General features: G+C 42.3%; 1 protein-coding gene across 1 annotated transcript; it reads left to right on the forward strand.

The window, feature by feature from the left end:
* The first annotated feature begins 10,376 nt into the window (after nt 1-10,376).
* On the forward strand, nt 10,377-11,285 carry LOC138665250 (olfactory receptor 11A1-like). The gene has a single exon (XM_069752599.1). The coding sequence runs from the start codon at nt 10,377-10,379 to the stop codon at nt 11,283-11,285; it is 909 nt and encodes a 302-aa protein (XP_069608700.1).
* The last annotated feature ends 3,469 nt before the right edge of the window (nt 11,286-14,754 follow it).

The following is a 14,754-nucleotide window of genomic DNA, read 5'->3' on the forward strand; positions in this document are numbered from 1 at the left end:
ATAGTTAGAGGCAGACACCACCACAGTGGCATCAATTTCACCAGGGTAGAAAAAGTATATTGGGAGCAACATCTCTTCCACTACAGCCAACCCAGCAGGCATAGAAACCTAATCAGGACTCTCCACATTTCCAAAAAACTGTGACAGACAACACCAAAGTGGCATCAATTTCACAAGAGTAGAAAAAGTATAATGGGACCGACACATCTTCCTCTACAGCAAACCCAGCAGATGGAGAGACCCAACTAGCAGTCTCCAAATTTAATATAATTAGGGACAAACACTACCAAAGTAGCATGGGAGCAGTAGTCTCATCAGCTGACATCAGTGACAGGAGGTAAACTTTATACCTCTGATTACAGCTGCTTGCTCAAGCTGTCTTTTGACAGCATGGGAACCATGGCTCTCTGATCGGCGGTGATGATTTTACCACCAATCAGAAGCGGTGTTTACCACGCTGTCATGCACATAACAGCATGGCAAACACTGGATGTTAGGGCCCCCATTCAAGTAAATTGGGTCTCGGTTCAGGTCCAGGTACTGTTCTGGCACCCGAACTTTTTGTTTGGCCCAATCCGCCGGACCTGAACATCCAGGTGTCCACCTAACTCTAGACACCAACAAAGTGGCATCAATTTCACCAGAGTAGAAATAGTACAATGGGGAGAGACAACTCTTACACTACAACCAACCCAGCAGAAGGAGACCCAACCAGGACTGTTCACTTTTCCACAAATTAGTGTTAACATCTTCAGCAGCAGCAACAGAAGCCCCACGAAATATATCACAGACTGCAATTATGCGAGATCAATGCATCACACTAAAAACTACAACACCGCCATGTGCAGTCTGTGAAAAGTATTTGGAGATCCATGGCTTTTTCATCTTGATGAAAGTTAGGTGGTATACACTTTCAGGGTATAGCCGGATGCACTTATCCATCACGACACTACCAGGACCGCTGAAGACACATTCTGAAATAACGCTGGCTACCGGTTATCATAAAACCTCAAAGGCATGAGAGGCAATCTCAGACCGCTCATCCATTTTTGAAGACCAAAATGTGAAAGGGTCCAAAGCCTCTCTGATGGTATTGATATTTAATTCTAGATACTCCTGTACCATCCTCTCAAGTCAGTCACCACGTATCAGACTTGGACTTGCATGAGTTGGTCTAAAAAATGTATCAAAGGACTCACAGAAATTGCTTCTGCTAATATTTTGGCATTGACAAATTGACTGCTGCAATGTACACTGTGTGTCCTACTGCTGTCTTGGGGAAAACTTCTCTTAATGTTGTGTAAAAGCGTGTTTTGATACTCCAGCATTTGCGGGTCCATTTCCAGAGTGGGAAGCATCTGACAAAATTTTGTCTTATAACGTAGATCTAACAGAGTGGCAACCCAGTATGCAGCACTATTTCGAATCATAACTATACGGAGATCATGTTACAAAGAGTGCAGCAATAAGGCACTCATATGTCGGGCTCTTCTGTCAGTCCAAGCCTATGCTTTGTTGGTGGCTGGGTAGCACTAATGCTTGTTTCCTTCATCCCCTCCTGCCAACCACAAACAACAGAGAGGGGATGATTATCCTCTTCATCTCCTGACAGTTGATCACCCATCATTTCTTCCTCTTCCATTTGTTCCTCGGCTCATGCACCTTCACTAACAGTTTGCCTGGTATCACCAGCCCCCCTTGATCACAGTAATCCATCCTCCTTTGGCACCCGCCTGTGTGATGACTGCCTAGAACATTGAGACCATGTTATCCCTTATGCATCCTCCCCTGCTTACTTCTCTTCCTCTGAGACCACCACCACCTCGTTCCACAAGCTATTCTAGTCTACTCTAGCATGTAGATGACCGGGATAGCGATGCTGATGATGGCATCATCAGTACTAACATTTTAGTAGCCATTTAAAAACTGTGCACACTCTGTAAATGTGATATGCTCCATGTCTGTACTGCTTTGGACAAGGCTATATGACATTAAATACTGTGTCAGGGCTCGTTGCTGCTGCCACATTGCTGCAACATGTGTAGAGTAGAATTCCACCATGTCCGCACATTGCATATCAACCTGTTAACTGGCACAGACAAAGACCTCTGTATCAATGCAAGTCAATTACCTGAGGGGTGTAAATGGCGGAAGTGAGTACAGAGCTTCCGTGCATTCTGCAGCAGCTCACCCAGGCCAGGATAGTGGTGGAGAAATTGCTGTACCACCAGGTTGAGTACATGAGCCATGCAAAGCATGTGTGTGAGCTTGTCTTGGCGTAAGGGCGCCAACAGGTTCGTACTGTTATTGGACATGGCCTTTCCTGGATGCAGGATCAGCAAATCCAGCCATTGCTCAAACTTGACCTGGAAAGCTGTCTGCAACTCATGAACTGTATGATTGCGATTTCCAAGGCATATCAATTTTAACAATGCCTGCTTGTGGTGAGTCCTGGCTGCGCAGTACGAAGGTGGTGGAGATTCGTTTTGCACTGTTGGAATGCATGCCTCATTAAGGCAGAGGTTGAGGGTGTAGGTGGAGGACCTAGAGGAGGTAGAGGTGGAGGCAGAAGCAGTGAAAGAAGTGTGAAATACAGAGGTTTGTCCTGCAAGCCTTGGGGATTACAAAACTTGTGAAGCAGCCGCTTCGCAGTCTGCCACCACAGCCACCGGAGTCACCCAGTGCCCAGTCAGTGAGATGTAATGCCCTTGGCTATACTTACTCGTTCAAGTGTCTACGGTAAAATGCACCTTGGCAGACATATGTTTAGTAAAAGATTTTGTGATGTTGTCTGCAACATGCTGCTGTAGTGCAGGCCCAGCTTTCTTAGAGAAGTAAAGGAGACTGGAGAACTGTAATGGCCATCAGCTTTCAGAAACTGTCTGTATCTACCTGGAGGAAAGGCATCATTTCTGTGGCCAACAGATTGGAGATGATGGAGTTCAACCTCTTAACTTTGTTGTGTGTAGAAGGAAATAATCTTTTACGTGACCACAACTGCAGAACCATGGGCTGGCTTCAGTGCAGTGAGAAGGCAAAGTAGGTTAAACCGTACAAACTGCTAGACTGTGAGTGAGGTGTAGGCGGAGATGATACGGTGAATTGATAATGTTGTGGCGTGTTTGTTCTCTGAGATCGGTGAAAACAGCTGTGATATCTGCTTCCAGTACAGCTGACGGCGGACTAATTATTCAGCATAACTAGAGCGGGTAATGAAACCAAGGTTCTGCAGTCGGAGACCTGGATGACAATACTTGGCATTGTGACAGAGGAGGAAGAAGCAGCAGATGCAGTTGATGGGGTGGCTGATGGTTGTTGAGGTCCCCTGGTTCACATTTTGTGGCAGTGGGATTGCTAGAGTAGCGCATGTTGATTGCGCATGTGAAGGATCATGCATGCATGTAGTAGTCAAATTATTGCACTTTTTCACTCTACTCTACTTTTTTTGCAAAGCTGGCTCATCCTTTGCTGTATCGAAAAAGGCCCAGGCTAGGCAACCCTTGCCACCCTGCCAGCTTCAGACTTGAGAACGCTGAAGGCCTTTGTCACAGTTGTGGCTGAGGATGCAGTGCTCATCGTGGCTGCATTACTCCTTGTCTGCGCCATACCATGCAACACAACCTCCTCATCTCTCTCCTCCATCTTCTCTGATATCCTTCTCAGCTCCTCTGTGTTATCACATTCCTCGCTCTGAGAGTCACCCTCTCCTCTTCCTGCCCTGACAGCACAGTACAGACAGTGTAAGCCTCAGATATCTGAGTCTCATCAGGATCATTTAAACCCCAGAGGTTAACGTCTGGTGACAAGGGTTACGATGCTGCTCTGACCCTACTTTGTCCTGCCCCAGATCCAAACTAAAAAAATGATGGTCATTGGTGCAGATGATTTCCTCCTCTTACCTCTGTGAATTTTTAAGTACACTTCTGGTGCCTATGGCATAGAATGTGTGAACAGCCCTGCAGACTCATTCATATATGGTTTCTTACAGTCAAATGGGTGGTTGGAGAGGGGAAGCAAGGGTAGTCCTCTGTGAACTGTACTGGGTGTGATGTTGAGGAGGAGGAAGATGAGGAGAGGCCATTTGTAGTTGCGCTTGCCATTCCCTCAAGTGCATGCTCTTTCTGGTCTCATCAACAAGGTGTACTGCTGTGCAGCTGCCAAAGAAACGTAGTGGAGGAGCACGTCCAGCAACATAAGTTGTCAGTTGTGTTTGTATAGGATGCGACGTTGTTGGTTCTCTAGTACTTTCACTAACATTACCACCTACCACATGTACACCTTGAACACCAAGCCTCATTCCCTTTCCACCATGACCTCACTTTTTCCCAGTCACGTTGCTCAGATAGTGTGGTAGGAGTACAGTAATAGCAACAAAAAATTAGATTTTTTACTCTGCACCTTCTTTGTACACAGCTGAATTTCAGCTGCACTAAATGACAAGGTGAAATAAGGAGTGCTTAATCACGTTAGTCACAGAAGAAAGAATTGTTTCAGTATGGATAAGGCCTATTTGACTTCAGATGTGCTCCAAACAACTATAAAAATAAGATCTCCCCTACTGTTAGTTACAGAAAAAAGAATTATTTCAGTTTGGATGACATCTGTATGACAAAGAAGATACGCTCCAAACAATTTTAAACCGAGATCGTTCCTATTGTATCACGTTAGTAACAGAAGAAATATTTTTGCAAGTGCATGAGGCCTGTACAACATAGACTATATGCTCAAAGCTATTTCAAACTGAGATCTACAATACTGTATCATGTTAGTAATAATAATAATAATAATTTTTATTTATATAGCGCCAACATATTCCGCAGCGCTTTACAAATTATAGAGGGGACTTGTACAGACAATAGACATTACAGCATAACAGAAATACAGTTCAAAACAGATACCAGGAGGAATGAGGGCCCTGCTCGCAAGCTTACAAACTATGGGGAAAAGGGGAGACACGAGAGGTTTAACAGAAGAAAGTATTTTTTAGTGTGGATGAGACTTGTATAATCAAGAAGATATGCTCCAAACAATTTCTGATCTAGCCTGCAGCATTAAGTTTGTCACAGAAATGTATTTTTTTTTACTGTGCAACAGTTCTGCACACAGAACAATTTCACCGCCACTAAACGACAAGGTGGGATATGATGCGCTGTATCACATTTATCAACAAAATATATATACAGTGCCTACAAGTAGTATTCAACCCCCTGCAGATTTAGCAGGTTTAATAAGATGCAAATAAGTTAGAGCCTTCAAACTTCAAATAAGAGCAGGATTTATTAACAGATGCATAAATGTTACAAACCAAAAAGTTTTGTTGCTCAGTTAAATTTTTATAAATTTTAAACATAAAAGTGTGGGTCAATTATTATTCAACCCCTAGGTTTAATATTTTGTGGAATAACCTTTGTTTGCAATTACAGCTAATAATCGTCTTTTATAAGACCTGATCAGGCCGGCACAGGTCTCTGGAGTTATTTTGGCCCACTCCTCCATGCAGATCTTCTCCAAGTTATCTAGGTTCTTTGGGTGTCTCATGTGGACTTTAATCTTGAGCTCCTTCCACAAGTTTTCAATTGGGTTAAGGTCAGGAGACTGACTAGGCCACTGCAACACCTTGATTTTTTGCCTCTTGAACCAGGCCTTGGTTTTCTTGGCTGTGTGCTTTGGGTCGTTGTCTTGTTGGAAGATGAAATGACGACCCATCTTAAGATTCTTGATGGAGGAGCGGAGGTTCTTGGCCAAAATCTCCAGGTAGGCTGTGCTATCCATCTTCCCATGGATGCGGACCAGATGGCCAGGCCCCTTGGCTGAGAAACAGCCCCACAGCATGATGCTGCCACCACCATGCTTGACTGTAGGGATGGTATTCTTGGGGTCGTATGCAGTGCCATCCAGTCTCCAAACGTCACGTGTGTGGTTGGCACCAAAGATCTCGATCTTGGTCTCATCAGACCAGAGAACCTTGAACCAGTCAGTCTCAGAGTCCTCCAAGTGATCATCAGCAAACTGTAGACGAGCCTTGACATGACGCTTTGAAAGTAAAGGTACCTTACGGGCTCGTCTGGAACGGAGACCATTGCGGTGGAGTACGTTACTTATGGTATTGACTGAAACCAATGTCCCCACTGCCATGAGATCTTCCCGGAGCTCCTTCCTTGTTGTCCTTGGGTTAGCCTTGACTCTTCGGACAAGCCTGGCCTCGGCACGGGAGGAAACTTTCAAAGGCTGTCCAGGCCGTGGAAGGCTAACAGTAGTTCCATAAGCCTTCCACTTCCGGATGATGCTCCCAACAGTGGAGACAGGTAGGCCCAACTCCTTGGAAAGGGTTTTGTACCCCTTGCCAGCCTTGTGACCCTCCACGATCTTGTCTCTGATGGCCTTGGAATGCTCCTTTGTCTTTCCCATGTTGACCATGTATGAGTGCTGTTCACAAGTTTGGGGAGGGTCTTAAATAGTCAGAAAAGGCTGGAAAAAGAGATAATTAATCCAAACATGTGAAGCTCATTGTTCTTTGTGCCTGAACTACTTCGTAATACTTTAGGGGAACCAAACAGAATTCTGGTGGGTTGAGGAGTTGAATAATAAATGACCCTCTGAAAAGACTTTTCACAATTTAAAAAAAATAAATAAACAAAGAAATAACATTCTTTTTTGCTGCAGTGCATTTCACACTTCCAGGCTGATCTACAGTCCAAATGTCACAATGCCAAGTTAATTCCAAATGTGTAAACCTGCTAAATCTGCAGCGGGTTGAATACTACTTGTAGGCACTGTATTTTTTATTCTGAAACAGCTGTATAGAAAGATGAATTTCACCTCCACTAAATGACAAGGTAAGATATGGCGTGCTGAATTTTTTTTTTTTTTACTGTGCAACATTTCTGCACACAGAACAATTTAATTGCCACTAAATGACAAGGTGAGATATGGGGTACTGAATTAGATTAGCAACTGCAAAAAAATATTTTTTTACTGTGCAACAGCTCTGCACACAGAACCATTTCATGGCCACTAAATGACAAGGTGAAAAATGGCATGCTGAATCACATTAGCTACTGCAAAAAATATATATTTTTTACTGTGCAACAGCTCTGCACATAGAGCAATTTCATGGCCACTAAGTGACAAAGTGAAATATGGCATGCTGAATCACATTAGCCACTGCAAAAAATATTTTTTTTACTGTGCAATAGTTCAAATAACAGAACAATTTCACCACCACTAAAGGACAAGGCAACAGCTGTGCAGAAAGATGAATTTCACCACCACTAAATGATAAGGTGAGATATGGCATGCTGAATCATGTTACCAACTGCAAAAAATATTTTTTTACTGTGCAACAGCTCAAATCACAGAACAATTTCACAGCCACTAAATGACAAAGTTTGATATGGCATGCTGTATCACATTTAGCAATTGAAAAAATAAGCTTTAGAAAGGTCTTCTTGTGCACGGAGCACAATAGAACCAGTGCACTGCTGTCTTTGTCTGTGCACCTCACTAATAGCACAAAAAAAATCTGCTGGAACGTCGATTTCACAGTCACACAGCACACCAACTATCTAAACTAACTGACTTAAAAACAGTCACCTAGCTAACTTGCTAAAATCTTTCAGCACCAATGCCCATCGTCAGGATCAGCCTCTTTGCGCTGTTATAGTGACAAAATGGCGCTAAAACAAGATGACCACTCTTTATATTGAGAGGGACGTGATTTCAGCAGCCAATAACACAAGCGGTTGTATCTGGACATTGTGGATTTTTCCTTTACCCCAACTGGCTAGCCACATAAAGTTAGAAAAAAAATTTACCAGCACGCCGCTCCTCTGAGCTCTCCCCACTCTCTACCCTCATCAAACATATGCTCCACTTTCATCATACACTACCAGTATCCTAACCAAAGTGCACAAAATACTTCAGTGGCAACGCAAATATTTTCCTGCACTTTTTACTGAATGTTACTGATTTTTCACGAATTTTTGAAAATTTGCTCGTGTTTTCGATCATGAATCCAATTGTAACATATTCGTGACGAATTTATGTTTGGGGATCATAATTTTGAACATATTCTCTCCTCTCTTATAATAATGTAGTAGACAACACTTTTCTGTCTGTCTAAAAAGACTGATATCACTTGAGCGGGAGCCCAACAGAGTCTAAATTTAGTGCACCTACCCCAAAATCTACAACAGGACTTTTCACAGGACGCTAATAGTATATGTTTTTTCAGATAGCTAAATGGCGTTTTCTTTAGACTTCAGATCCCAGGTGCTACTGCAAGCCCTGCACCCACTATAAGTACGCCTCTATCTTCAGCTTACCTCTGGTAGAAACTCCTGATCGTATAGGCAACAGTCTACATAGATGTTCATTTTTATGCCCATAAAGGTTACATCTCCAACCTCCTGCCAGTGTGGAGTGCAGTATACATTATATAGATATGCAGTACTATGGCTCACCTGATCACCTCTAGCCTGACGCTTGGCACTTACACACAAGGTCAAAATTGTTGATACGCCTGGTTTATTGACAGAAACACCCACAATGTTCATAGAAATAACTTGAATCTGACAAAAGTAATAACAAATAAAAGATCTATGAAAATGAACAAATGGAAGTCAGACATTGCTTTTCAACCATGCTTCAACATAACAAAAAAAATAAAACTCATGAAATAGGCTGTTAGGTCTCGAGTTCCCAATTATGCACAGGGGGAATCTCGAGCCATCTCCGCTGCGGTCTCCCATTCTTATCCAGCCGCAGTGGAGTCTGCTCAGCAGGGACGTCGGTCCCAGCGTCTTGCTCACTCTCACTCTGTACAGAGAGTTACTGCTGCTTCTTCAGCTTCTGCCATTAAAGCCAGTGCTGGTCAGCAGCGAGCGGACTTCTCTGGGACTAAGTCCTTGTCTGCACACACTGAGCATGCCCAGGGCAAGATCTCCCGTTGGAGATCGAGGGTCATGTGCTCAGGCCCTGCAGCACATTCCATTGGTCCTCTTGGCAGGTCTTGGAAGGGCAAAGTTTCTGTGGCCACTTCCTGTGCTGCAACTATATAAACTGCGCATGACCGCACGGCCATGCGCTAGTGTACATTTGCATATGTGTGTTTGTTGTGAGTGCAAGTCGTCCTTGGATACCCCTTCCCTATTGAATGTCTGTTCGCGGAAGGTGTATGGTTGCTATCTAGCGCCCGACTTATCCTACAGCACGAATCACACATCACAGCGTCCAGTTGCTGTGACCGCCAGTACGGCGCCGTGCACTTCCTCTGTGCTTTCCTTACCCAAGCCTGGGTGGTTAGTGGCGTTCGTCAGTGCGGCACCGCATGCACTCTTGTGCCCTAATATTGTTATTTAGCTTCCTTACACACCCAGTTGCGGTGTTGTGCCAGCAAGGGTCTAATCGGACTTCAATCCTAGTTGGGGTTGAGTTCGCTGACTACTTGCTCGCGCTCTATGTGCGGTACCGCTATCCTGTGACGCAACAGGATCGCTTCCTTCACGCTGGGTGAAGTTTAACCCACGTGTGTATACTTATGAGTACCGCCATATAGTCCGTCATTACTTGGCAGCAGGTTCCATCTCTGCACGGTGGACCCCGGGCTGCGAACGCACCATACTCTATCTGTCTTATTATTTGGTGCGTTCCGCTAGCCCTAACATAGGCCTGGACAGAAATGATGGTATTCTTAACCTAATATTTTTTTGTACAACCTATTGAGGCAATCACTGCAATCAAACGATTCCTTTAACTGTCAATGAAACTTCTGCAACTCCCGACAGGTATTTTGGCCCACTCCTCAAGAGCAAACTTCTCCAGTTGTCACATGTGACCGCTCATGTGACCGCGACGTCATCGAAGGTCCTTCACTCACTGCATTCTTAGGAACGGAGGCTGCCGGTTGCACCGCTGAGAGCCAGGGGCTGTCCGAGGGTGAGGATATCCATATTTTTTATTTTTATTCTTTATTTTTTACATGAATATGGATCCCATTGCCTGAAGGAGAGTCTCCTCTCCTCCAGACCCTGGGAACCATACGCACCGCACACGCCGAATATGACTGGGAACTTATAGGAACTTCCGATTCCGATTTCCGATATTGCAAAAATATCGAACTCGGTATCGGAATTGCGATACAGCAAATATCGGCCGATACCCGATATTTGCAGTATCGGAATGCTCAACACTATTCACCACACAATCCTGCAATAATGGCATTGTTGGGAGACATGAAAATGTGTGATTTTTCTTAAGAGTTATGATTAATCAAGCAAAAAAAAATCAACTAAAAATGGTTATTTATTCAATGTCATTTTTTTGTTTGCCAGAAAATGCCAGCTAACAAGACAGATATCACAGTTAGTGAATTCACGATGATTGGATTTGATGTATCTCGCTCATTTAAAATCCTTCTATTTCTTGTCTTCCTTACAAGTTACATTTTTACAATTTCTGGAAACTTTCTAATTATAACTTTGGTATTTGCATGTAAACAACTTAATAGTCCCATGTATTTTTTCCTTAGCAATCTTTCCGTATGTGAAATTCTTTTGACCACAAATATTACACCAAATATGTTATATTTATTATTAGTAGATCAAGGTCTAATTTCTGTTTCAATGTGCCTCGTACAGTTTTACTTTTTTGGCACTGCAGCAACCACTGAATGCCTTCTTCTTGCTGTAATGGCATATGACCGTTACTTGGCCATTTGCAGTCCTCTGCGTTATACCTCCATTATGGACCAAAGATTTTGTATTGGCCTTTCCTTGTGTGTTTGGTTGGTTGGTTTAATGGCAACTATTGGAACAATTATCCTAATGAGCAGACTTCAATTTTGTGGCACTAGAGAAATTAATCACTACTTCTGTGATCGAGAGCCTATCTTAAGCCTTTCTTGTTCAGACACCACTGAAGTTAGAGTGGAAGCCCTTGTATTTTCATTTTTCATTACATTATGGCCATTTGTAGCCATTATCTGGTCTTATGTTAAGATTATCCTTACTATTCTTTCAATGACTACCTCAAAGGAGAGAACTAAAACATTTTCCACTTGCAGTTCCCACCTGATCGTAGTATGCATGTATTATGGAACATTAATTATTATGTATGTGGTTCCTTCCAGTGGACAGTCATTTAATGTTAACAAACTACTATCTCTGTTGTACCTTGTGGTCACTCCATTGTTGAATCCCATCGTATATAGTTTAAGAAATCTAGAATTGAGAAATGCATTAAAAAATGTGTTAGCACCATTTCATATAATATTAAGTAATCTATGATTTATCATATAAATAACTAATAATGATTAAAAGACTTTGAGTAAACAATGTCAAATTAATAAAACATTTTCAGGATTTTTGAATACACATGTTGGGGGACTTGTGAGGGAGTCACAAAAACACTGAACTTTAGGAAGGCAAAGTTTGACCAGCTTAGAGATGCCCTTAATCTGGTTGATTGGGACAAGGTCCTCAGAAATAAGAATACAGATAATAAATGGGAAATGTTTAAGAACATCCTAAATAGGGATTGTAAGCGGTTTATACCTTGTGGGAATAAAAGGACTAGAAATAGGAAAAACCCAATGTGGCTAAACAAAGAAGTAAGAGGAGCAATTAACAGTAAGTAGAAAGGCATTTAAACTACTAAAGCAGGATGGCACTGTTGAAGCTCTAAAAAACTATAGGGAGAAAAATACTTTTTATCTAAAAACTCATTAAAGCTGCCAAAAAGGAAACAGAGAAGCACATTGCTAAGGAGAGTAAAACTAATCCCAAACTGTTCTTCAACTATATCAATAGTAAAAGAAAGAATGGATGTTGATAATGAGGAAAAAGCTAATATATTAAACACCTTCTTCTCCATGGTATTCAGGCTGAAAAATAAAATGCTAAATGTAATGCCGAGAGACAAAGAAAACCCTATATTAAGGGTCACCAATCTAACTCAAGAAGAGGTGCAAAACCAGCTAAATAAAATTAAAATAGATAAATCTCCGGGTCCGGATGGCATACACCCACAGGTACTAAAAGAACTAAGTAATTTAATAGACAAACCATTATTTCTTATGTTTAGGGACTCTATAGCGATGGGGTCTGTTCCACAGGACTGAAGCATAGCAAATATGATACCAATATTCAAAAAGGGCTCTAAAAGTGAACCTGGAAATTATAGGCCAGTAAGTCTAACCTCTATTGTTAGTAAAAGATTTGAAGGTTTCTGAGGGATTTTATTCTGGATTATCTCAATGAGAATAATTGTTTAACTCCATATCAGCATGGGTTTATGGGGAATCGTTCCTGTCAAACCAATCTAATCAAGTTTTATGAAGAGGTAAGCTATAGACTGGACCAAGGTGAGTCACTGGACATGGTATATCTTGATTTTTCCAAAGCGTTTGATACCGTCCCACACAAGAGATGGTACATAAAATGAGAATGCTGGGTCTGGGGGAAAATGTGTGCAAATGGGTAAGTAACTGGCTTAGTGATAGAAAGCAGAGGGTGGTTATAAATGGTATATTCTCTAACTGGGTCGCTGTGAGCAGTGTGGCAACGCAGGAGTCAATGTTAGGATCTATTCTCTTCAACGTATTTGTTAACAATCTGGTAGAAGGTTTACACAATAAAATATCAATATTTGCAGATTATATAAAAATAAGTAAAGCAGTCAGTACAAGAGAAGATATTATTCTGCTACAGATGGATCTGGATAAGTTGGAAACATGGGTCGAGAGGTGGCAGATGCGGTATAACAATGATAAATGTAAGGTTATACACATGAGAAGAAGGAATCAGTATCACCATTGCACACTGAACGGGAAACCACTGGGTAAATCTGACATGGAGAAGGACTTGGGGATCCTAGTTGATAAACTTACTTGGAGCAGCCAGTGTCAGGCAGCGGCTGCCAAGGCAAACAGGCTCATGGGGTGCATTAAAAGAGGTCTGGATACACATGATGAGAGCATTATACTGCCTCTGTACAAATCTATGGTTAGAGCACATGGAGTAATGTGTACAGTTTTGGGCACCGGTGCTCAGGAAGGATATAATGGAACTAGAGCGAGTAAAAAGGAGGGCAACAAAATTAATAAAGGGGATGAGGGAACTACAATACCCAAAGTGATTAGCAAAATTAGGATATATAGTCTAGAAAAAAGTTGAGGGGCGATCTAATAACCATGATTAAGTAATTAAGGGGAAAATACAAATATCTCTCCGAGGATCTGTTTATACCAAGGAAGGTTATGGTCACAAGGGGTCATTCTCCGCGTCTGGAGGAGAGAAGGTTTTTCTGCCAGCAAAGAAGAGGAGGTGGTGAGGGTGAACTCAGTCGAGGGGTTCAAGAGAGGCCTGGATGTCTTCCTGGAGCGTAACAATATTGTATCTTACAGTTATTAGGTTCTTTAGAAGAACGTAGATATTTATTCTGATGGAACATAGGCTGAACTGGATGGTCAAATGTCTTTTTTCGGCCTTTGCTAACTATGTTACTATGTGTTACTATGTTACATATACAGGTGCTTCTCATAAAATTAGAGTATCATCAGAAAGTTAATTTATTTCAGTTCTTCAATATAAAGCATGAAACTCATATTATATAGAGTCATTACAAACAGAGTGATCTATTTCAAGTGTTTATTTCTGTTAATGTTGATGATTATGGTTTACAGCCAATGAAAACCCAAAAGTCATTATCTCAGTAAATTAGAATAATAAACAAAAACAACTGCAAATGCTTCCTAAGTGTTTAAAAAGGTCCCTTAGTCTGTTTCAGTAGGCTTCACAATCATGGGGAAGACTGCTGACTTGACAGATGTCCAGAAGGCAGCCATTCACACACTCCACAAGGAGGGTAAGCCACAAAAGGTCATTGCTTATAAATCTGGCTGTTCACAGAGTACTGTACCCAAGCATATTAATGGAAAGTTGAGTGGAGGGAAAAAGTGTGGTAGAAAAAGGTGCACAATTAACCGGGATAACTGCATCCTTGAAAGGATTGTTAAGGAAAGGTCATTCAAAAATTTGGAGAAGATTCACAAGGAGTGGACTGCTGCAGGAGTAATTGCTTAAAGAGCCACCACACACTTATCCAGGACATGGGCTATAAGTGTATTCCTTGTGTCAAGCCACTCATGACCAATAGACAACGCCAGAAGCGTCTTACCAGGTCCAAGGAGAAAAAGAACTGGACTGTTGCTCAGTGGTCCAAGGTATTATTTTCAGATGAAAGTAAATTATGCATTTAATTTGGAAATTAAGGTAACAGAGTCTGAAGGTAGAGTGGAGAGGCACACAATCAAAGCTACTTGAGGTCTAGTGTGAATTTTCCACAATCATTGATGGTTTGAGGAGCCATGTCATCTGCTGGTGTAGGCCCATTGTGTTTTATCAAGACCAAAGTCAGTGCAGCCATCTACCAGGAAATTTTAGAGCACTTCATTCTTCCCTCCGCCGACAAGCTTTATAGAGATGGAAATTTCTTTTTCCAGCAGGACTTGGCACCTGTCCACACTGCCAAAAGTACCAATACCTGGTTTAAGAACAACAGTATCTCTGTGGTTGAATGGCCAGCAAACTCACCTATCCTTAACCTCATAGAGAATCTATGGGGTATTGTCAAGAGCAGACCTGGGCAAGATGCGGCCCGCGGGCCGCATCCAGCCCGCCTGACGATTGTAAACGGCCCGCCGCCCCCGCTCAGCCAGCCGCCAGAGACAGTGCAGCAGCTGCTGCGCGTCGCTGG

The sequence above is a fragment of the Ranitomeya imitator genome, chromosome 1 (genome assembly GCF_032444005.1).
Source record: "Ranitomeya imitator isolate aRanImi1 chromosome 1, aRanImi1.pri, whole genome shotgun sequence".
Lineage (NCBI taxonomy): Eukaryota > Metazoa > Chordata > Amphibia > Anura > Dendrobatidae > Ranitomeya > Ranitomeya imitator.